Here is a 9,230-nt window from a genome sequence, read left to right as displayed (position 1 = left end):
AATACATTACATATCACACAATTTAAACAATTTATTGACAACAGAAAAACTTTTAATTTTTCTACAACTCAACAGAATTTACTAAAATTTAAACAATAAAAACTTTACTTCAAAATGCACATTTTAGGAATGCTTTAAGTTGATATCCATCTCTAACATACATGGTAAAACAATATTTTAATCGGATAAAAATTAAAAATAATGACTATTAAAAGTGCTCAACACTATGTGAATTATTTTAAAACCAAGCGAATATTTAACAAATGAAAACGCTGCAAAATAAGATCAGCCAATCAGTGAAGACATCGGACTAGATTGAGCTAATCACAGAAGATCACTTGTTGATTGAGCCAATCAGAATCGTTTAAACTTCACCGGCCTCGCCTTCCTCGATGCCTTTGATGTAGAGAACGTTGTTGCATCTGTTTTGAAAAAATATTGAAATATTATTTAAATTTTTATAATTAAAATATTTAAAAAAATATTCATTTAAACTAAGTATGTGTACAAATTTGTGAATTTGACATAAATGGTGTAAGAAAAGCGAATTATATTAAACACCTACTTAATATATTTCAAATATAAGAGAATTTTACGTACAGAACATTGTTGCATCTATTTAAAAAAAAAAGTTTTAGATAATTTGGTTAGAAACAAATATTTATTTGTAAGTTTGTTCAATGTAGGGAACATCCAATACTATTGTAATTGTAAAGAACTTATAACTATATAAAAATATGTCAAACTTCATAACCAAAAACACCTGGTTAGCTTTTCAGCTTTAGACTTTTATATTTATTCACGTTTTTTTATGGCATACATTTTTAACAGGGTTTCCACTTCTTGAGTCAAAAAACTATTAAATGTACGCTTAGTATTTAACTGAGCTTTTCAAAATGCTTAATAAAAGTTTTTTTGCCTCTGGCATGCATACAATTTCTAAGAGTAGTGAAAGCTGGCCGTAAAGCTGAAAAACAATTAACTGAGCATTTCAAAATCAATAAAAATTTAGTTCTTGAAAAAAATTAGTTAAAAAACATTGAAAGTAGATAAACTAATTCTCATAAAACATCTACATAAAAATATGTCCTGGAGCTTTAAAATATCTTAAAACTAACCAGAGTCAGCCTGAGTTTAAAAACAAATCACAATGTCCTGGATTTCTAAAAAAAAATTAATATCCTAAGTTATCCCAAGTATTTTGAGTGAGTGGCAACCCTGTTTTAAGAACTATTCATCTATAAAAACAACAAAATGAATTCTGATACATGAAAATTATTCTTAAAAATTATATCTACAATACTATTCATCAAAACTATCTTTAAATACCTCTGTTTAAAACTTGAAACTTGAAAAATTTTAGAAAAACTTTAAGCTAGGAACAAATTACAGGGTTGTTTGTTCAAAAATTTTTCTAGGTTTTCCAAATTTCTTCCAGGTTTTTAAAAGTACACATTTTTGGGTCTATTTTTAGTTTAAAGTTAAGTTTAAGGTAAGAAACTGTGTTAAATAATATAAAAACATTGAAAAGATACTGTAAAGCTGCTTTAAATAAATTTTTTATAAAAAAATTTTGATGTAAAAAAAATTTTTTTATTTATGTGATAGATTTTTTGAATCAAATTGAAATTTTACTACTGAACATGTAAAAATTGTTAAAATTAGGTTTTTTTATTGATTTTTGTTCAAAACTCCAGATTTTGCCAGTTTATTTTTTCAAAATTTCCCAAATTCCAGGTTTTCCAGGTTTTTTTGCCTGAATTGTCAAATTCCAGGTTTTTCCAGGATTCCAGGTAAAGTGGCAACCCTGCAATTACCAATATATAACTTCATACTACAACAAAAAAAATTAACAGATTTAGACAATATTTTGTAAGCTTTTATTTCAATTTAAAAATATTAAAAATAACAATAAAAATTGAATATTCTTTTATATAAACAAAAAATTAAAATTAAATATTTTTTTATACAGATAATTGCATTATATATGAATAATTTTTTTAAAACATTCTTTGATAAAATCAATAAGAAGTTTTATATTTATTTTACGCAAATCACCATTTTACTTTACTTTATTATTATTTTTTATTTTACTAAAACAACTGGATAAAACTATCACTGTACACATGCACTCAAACTATTTATATTTTTCATCTAATCTTATCCTATATATAAACAACAAATAACCTGATGAGAATTTCACCGAGGTTACCAGCTTTGTTTCCTTCAACAAACTCTTCGGTGTTTGCGAGTTGCATGTTCATGTATCCGTCAACACTCACCAAATATCCTGATATAATAAATATAAGTTAAAAATATACACACTATATTATATTGTAGTTGATTGTTCATGTAACCGTCAACGCTCACCAAATATCCTGATATAAAAAACATAAGTTAAAAATATACACACTATATTATATTGTAGTTGCATGTTCATGTAACCGTCAACGCTCACCAAATATCCTGATATAAAAAATATAAGTTAAAAATATACACACTATATTATATTGTAGTTGCATGTTCATGTAACAGTCAACGCTCACCAAATATCCTGATATAAAAAATATAAGTTAAAATATACACACTATATTATATTGTAGTTGCATGTTCATGTAACAGTCAACACTCACCAAATACCCTGATATAAAAAATACAAGTTAAAAATATACACACTATATTATATTGTAGTTGCATGTTCATGTAACAGTCAACACTCACCAAATATCCTGATATAAAAAATATAAGTTAAAAATATACACACTATATTATATTGTAGTTGCATGTTCATGTAACCGTCAACGCTCACCAAATATCCTGATATAAAAAATATAAGTTAAAATATGCACACTATATTATATTGTAGTTGCATGTTCATGTAACCGTCAACGCTCACCAAATATCCTGATATAAAAAATATAAGTTTAAAATATACACACTATATTATATTGTAGTTGCATGTTCATGTAACAGTCAACGCTCACCAAATATCCCTAAAATATGATGAAAGTTAAAAATATACACACTATATTATATTGTAGTTGCATATCCACCAAACATCGTACAATGTGAAAAACTTAAAAACACCAAAACTTTATAGCATTGTGAGTAAATAGTGTTTATTTCAAAAACATATCAATTAAGATCAAATACATATTCATTGTTGTTCACAAAGTATCCTGAGTTGATATATAATGTAATTAAAATTTATTTCAAATACATTTTTTCTATCATTTGTCAAAATATAGAAAAAAATACTGTTAATAATACTAGTTTTTGTGCATTAAGTATAAATTATGAGTGTTTATCAACACTTTAAGTTTTAGTATAGAAATTTAGAATGACCATTGACATATTCTTCAAAAAGTCAACCTAGTATTTTCTAAATTTCTGCTTAGATTTCTAATATTTTAGGAATAAAAACTCGGTGAATAAATATATGGTCAAGAAGACTTTCAAATGTGAACTAAAAACTCAATGATAATTAATTCAAACTATTTTTCAAACAAGCTTATTTGTATACATATGCTGTTGGAGAGTTTTTAAAAATTCTAATTTATTAAAAACTTATTGAAAAATATGTCTACAAACCACATAATTTCTAAATTAGTGCAGTATACTACAGATGCCACTTTTTGAAGCAAAAAAGCTATACATTGTATGACCTGTTATACATCAAACTAGTAATGTAACATAAAAAAATAAATATTCTGTATAAAAAGTAACATAATTTTAGTAAAGTAAAATACATAGTTATTACTTAAAATAAAACTAGTAGGCCACTTGTATTTTTTAATTTATCAAATAATTAGTAACTAAAAGTGATGTTTTACATTATGTTTTAGTTTTAATAATAACTAAGAAAATAAATGGGTTACAACAAAAACTTGACACCTTAAACAACTTTTATAAAAACCTATAGTAATTAGGCAATAAAATAAATGAAAATAACACTTTTTTAATGGTATTTTTCGTTTTTATTTATAAAATTAATGTACCAATTTAGCAAATTAATGTAATATTTTTCAAATAAATTTAAAAGACTAATGCAAAACTTGTACAAAATAATTAATTTCAAAAATAAAATTCTTAAACAAATATCTAACATACAAGAGAACAAAAAGACTATTGAAATTAGATTGACCAATAGTAAAACATTCCACTTTATTTATTAGTCAAGTAAGTTTTGTGCTTAGTAACAATTACTTCTATAAGATATAAAAGTGAATCATAACCTGATATTAAAAACTAAAATTTTTTATTTAAGATTATAATTTCTTCATTCAAAATGATTAATTAAAATAAACATGTAAACCAAATGGAACCTTTTACTTGACAAAATATTATTTTTCAGTATATAAAAGAATGTTAAATAAATATTATTCATTGTCAAAACTGTATTAAAATGTTAATACTTAATAATAAGGCCATAAGGGGGGGGGGGCATTTTTTTTACAAAAATTAACTTAGGCTTTTATATGAAAACTTTAAATACAAACTACAAGTCAGTTTTTATAGAATTCAAAAATATCATTTAACTTTTGAGATATTTTATTTTATGTAAGAAGTTTCCAATACAAACGTATGGACCGCAAAAATTTTGATTTTTCAAAAAAATCAAATTTTTTGAGGTCAATTTTCTCAGAAATTTTAAAATTCACTAAAAATCTATCTCCTCCTTCATTTTTCAAGCAATCTTCTTTAAAGTTTTAGGAAATGTTTCTTATGTTTAAAGGAAAAAATGTTACTTATGAATTTTAATTACTTATAAAAATAAAATTTTATCTCAAAAGTTAAAAAAAAGTGTTTTTTTTTTAAATAAAATAATTCTACAATTTTTTTTTTAATTCCAAAGTAACGTTGTTTTGTTATTGTATAGAGATTAGACTGTGAAAGTTTGAAGATTGCTTGAAAAATGTAGGAGGAGATAGATTCTAAATAAAATATTCTTTTTTTGCTGTTTTAGTTTTCCCTTCCCATAGGGAACCTATTATGCGGCCCGACTTTGACTGTTCATATCTCAAAACATAATTAGATTTTTTTTAAACAATAAAAAGCATCTTGAAGCTTAGAAAAAACTCTATAAAATAAGATTAACTTGTAAAAAACATGGATTACCTCCCTCCTTATGGCCTTAACAATATATATAAATACAAATCTCTATTCTCCATACCCCACTTCAGATTCACAATGACTTTCCAGTGAGCAAAATAAAATATACAACACAACTAAACTTTACATTTATTACATTGTTTTTATGTAAACGTACCTCTATACTCCATACCCCATTTCAGCTTGACCATGACTGGCTTACCAGTGAGCTGGTTCAAAAACGGCTTTGGGTTCATTGGCATAGAAGACATGGTGACTATTTAGTAATGCTTTCTGTAAAAATAATGTCTACAGCTTTGACATCTTCTCTTGGTAGCGAATTATAGATTACAAAACTGTTTGAACTAGGCTAAAAAATAATCTTCAGAGTTTTTTTTTTCCATGTTGTAAGATATCAGTTTTGTTGCCATAATCAATAAAAGCAAAGTTTTTTTCAAAGCCATTCATAAATGTTTTGGTAAGTGTATCTTATCACTATGCACAATATGGATTTTTTTTCTACCTGCTTCAAATTTAAAGCTGAACAAGTTGGTATATCAGCGACTACAAAAACTCTATAGTTGCCAAAACGTATTGAAATAAGTTATAACTAAAGTGAGTTTACAAACTTTTAAATGTAATGCTACAAACTGATGAGAAAAGGTTTGAAAATACACATAATTCATCTTGAACAAATTATTAAACATTTTAATTAAACTAAAAGCAATTTTGTAAAATTTAGAGGTAAATACTTGTTTTATATACTTTTTAAATGTTTTCAAATGTATTTTACATGAGCACAATGAACTACTGTAGCTTGAATATTAAACAGTACGTTCAAACAAACATCGATAATGTAGTAAAAAAGGAAGAAATTGAGAAAAACTTAAAAAAGTTTTAGATACAAAGTTAAAAAAAGTTTGTACGAAAAAAGTATTTAAGCTTTAACTTTATCTTAATTAAAAAACACATAATTTAAGAAATTCTTAAGTGATAAACATTTTAAATAAATTAAAAACAGTTTTGTAAAATTTACATTTCAATACTTGTTTTGTATAATTTTTAAATGTTGTCAAATGTAGTTTATATGAGCATAATGAATTTTTCAACTTCAATTTTAACTAAATAGTGTTTAACTAAGTATCATTTCTACAGTTAAAAAAGTAAAACTTAAAAAAAAACTATAAAAAGAGTAAATAAAAGAATCATCAAATTAAAATAAGATTTAAACAATTTAAACAAGTAAATTTATCTTTTACAAAGTAAAAAAAAGTAATGTTTAACACTGCGTAAAATAAAAAATACTTTATGCTGGAAAAAGTTAAAAATCGCTCTGCTATGCTTACATAGTGTTTCAATTTGTAGTTTTCAATGAATTCTTGAAAATCTTACATTTTAATGTGACATCACAACAAGAAAGCTTATTGTAAAATATTTTTTTGCCTGGGCAAATTCATTTGTAAAAAGTAGTTGTAGGAGAAGGAGCTCTAGGTTCTGGACTCTAATTTTTCTTTCTTTCTTCATTGTGCAGTTTGAGTACACTAAACAAAGTACTTCATCTATCAATTGTCAATGTTGCTTTAGACAAATCTTGTTATTGATGATTATTTTTATTGTTGTCTAATCTTCTAAAACATTAATTTCTTTATATTTTCTGAGAAAGTTTAAGAAATCACTTGATCTATAAAATATTTTGAAAAGTACTTTTTCAATGAATATTCTTTTCAGAAAAGCACTTGTAGTAGTAACATGTGTTTTTTTCTTTTTTTATTCTGTTTAAGTAAGCTTTGTAAAATACTTGGCAAACTCTATTTGATTGTCAATATTCTTGAAGACAAAATTAGTTCTTGATAGTTTTTGCTCATTTAATCTTTTAAAACTCTTACATTTCTACATTGTTTTAGTGAGTTAAAAAAAGCATTTGACATAGTTTGGGAATCAACAGTCTTGAAGTTTATGTTGATAACTTATGTTTATTTTTTTATGCAAAACCTATGAAAAAATTCTTTATTTGATCTTGTTACTCTTCATAGAATGAATATATCTTTATTCATAAAAATAGGCTCACATATATGACATTTCAGACAACATCAGTACATGATGCTAGAAAAAGAACTCTTCAAGAAGCTTTAAAAACTTGCATCTCAGTCTTTGAAACACCATAGTAAAGTGAACTGGGTAAAATAATGGTTTTTAAACCTCAGTAAGATTTTAAAACTTCTGAGGTTGTTTCAAAGCCTTTATCTTTATAAGTTGTAACTACTCCTACTAGGTTGAGTTTAGAAAATGGATCTAACTTTTATGGATTCTGTTTGGATGATGGGTACCTACTACAGCAGCTGTTGAGGTTAGTTTGTTTAATAGTTAATTAGATTGTTTGAATTTGTGCAAAACTTAACTGCCAGGGTTACAAGTCAGACTAATTGAATATAAGAAAGTTAAGTTTTTTTGGATATTTTTAATAAATCATGATTCTTAAGAATTTATATTTTCTACTTATAAGTTGTTGAGCCCTTTTGTTACTATTAAAATTTTGAATACTTGAACAACATTAAGCTTTAGATATTAATTGAATTTTGCACAAATTCAGACTAGCACTTTCTATTCATAGAGCTGTAACCTAGGTTTATAAACATATATTTGTCTTGTTGGGCTTCATTCTGCTAAGATTTCTAAGTTACCTTTAAAGAAAACTTAAATAAGACTTAAACATAAATAAAATCATTAAAAACATTGTGGTAAATTTTATAAGCTTGTGCAAAAAAGCATTGTATTTTTGAATGAAGCCCAAACAGACAGCAAGCTAAGTGTAGAAGTTTATGTATAATAAAGTTGAATAAATTGTATTAATGTAGTTTAAATATTTTTAGATTAATGATATATTTAGTAAGAAGTACTTCTTAAACTGTGCATGTAAGATAAGTAGCATTTAAAACAAAATTGTAGTACTTCTGTATTAGTTTCAAAAGCTAATTAAATTTTTTACAAATTAATAGAATTAAACCATATCAGGATTAGGTTTTTTAGTAAACAAAATGGAAAAATGTTCCAAATTTTAAGTTTGCATTTATACATTTACAAAGCAGTTCACAGCAAGCAAAGTTTAAAGGTTGTTAGTGCATGTGTGTATGAGGTTTACTTTTGTTTTAAATTTTTCTGCTCTTCTATTACTTACTTCTTTCTAATCTTTTATCTATCAACAATTTCTTTTGTTCATATGAATGCACTAACAAGCTTTTATCAATAACTTGCTGTATTGTTTACTGTGTATGTGTCAAAGTGCCATTTCTTTAAAGATAAAAGGGTTTAATGCTAATGGAACAACACTAAATATAGTTAAAAACTCAATGTACTTTTGTTAAGACAAAATTTTGGGAATAGTAATCTTTTTTTTTTTGTTATATCAGGTTAATACAGACATAAAGGTTTTAAATGATGAGTATTTAAGAAGCAAGTAGTTGACAAATTTTGAAATGATTAAGAGGAAAATCAGTCACATAGAGTAGTATGGTTTAATTGTTTTAGTTTGTAACAATGTATTGATAAATTGAAAACAGCAAACACCTTTAGTTTGAATGTACACTTAATAAGCTGTCTGAATTCAATTATTAATGCACTAGATAGTCTAATTTTAAGTCTATTAGTAAAATATAAAGTTAATTAAAATACACCAGTCAGTAATGGTAGTAACAGTTAATGAAAAGCAAAAGGTTTTAATAGATTGATTATTAATAAGTAAAGTTACATGAAAAGTAAAATGATATCTTGTAGTAGGAACAGTATAAAATTGAATTTAAATTAAGCTATAAACACTGTGTGACAATTTAAATATAATATTTGACAAAATTATATAAATCAAACAATTCTAACATTTCAAGTGTTGATTAACTTTTGAATAATTTAAGTTTATACTGTTTTGAAAAGGTTACTTATTAAGATCAATTTACATAAGCAAGTTAAGTGACTATTGTTTGAATATACATAGAAAGCAATTCAATCATATAAATAGATTTGTCAATGTACATATTTAGACTCATACTAAACTTTCTATTTTTATTTGGTACATTTTCTGTCATTAAAAAGTACATTTATCTACTGATGAACTGTTTTCCATGTATTTGTAAAACATTAGGTAATAA

At 24.9% G+C, this 9,230-nt stretch overlaps 1 protein-coding gene across 1 annotated transcript; it reads right to left on the bottom strand.

The window, feature by feature from the left end:
* Nucleotides 1-223: 223 nt before the first annotated feature.
* Nucleotides 224-5,521, bottom strand: LOC145833794 (small nuclear ribonucleoprotein F-like). The gene is made up of 3 exons (XM_082940983.1): nt 5,270-5,521; nt 2,188-2,290; nt 224-422 (listed from the first exon to the last, which is right to left on the bottom strand). The coding sequence occupies exons 1-3, from the start codon at nt 5,361-5,363 to the stop codon at nt 365-367; spliced, it is 255 nt and encodes an 84-aa protein (XP_082797109.1). The 5' UTR covers nt 5,364-5,521; the 3' UTR covers nt 224-364.
* Between the last annotated feature and the right edge of the window lie 3,709 nt (nt 5,522-9,230).

Source organism: Thalia democratica, chromosome 4 (assembly GCF_965202585.1).
Source record: "Thalia democratica chromosome 4, ktThaDemo2.hap1.1, whole genome shotgun sequence".
NCBI classification, from domain to species: Eukaryota; Metazoa; Chordata; class Thaliacea; order Salpida; family Salpidae; genus Thalia; species Thalia democratica.
The sequence above is the reverse complement of the archived record's forward strand: the minus strand, read 5'-3'. Positions and strand labels throughout refer to the sequence as shown.

What these genes read in the sequence shown, in the direction of transcription:
- LOC145833794 (XM_082940983.1), bottom strand. Translation starts at nt 5,363, where the DNA reads ATGTCTTCTATGCCAATGAACCCAAAGCCGTTTTTGAACCAGCTCACT. An exon ending in ATGGGGTATGGAGTATAGAG is followed by an intron (nt 2,291 to 5,269) that starts GTACGTTTACAT and finishes TTATTATATCAG; the next exon opens with GATATTTGGTGAGTGTTGAC. An exon ending in CTCGGTGAAATTCTCATCAG is followed by an intron (nt 423 to 2,187) that starts GTTATTTGTTGT and finishes TTTTCAAAACAG; the next exon opens with ATGCAACAACGTTCTCTACA.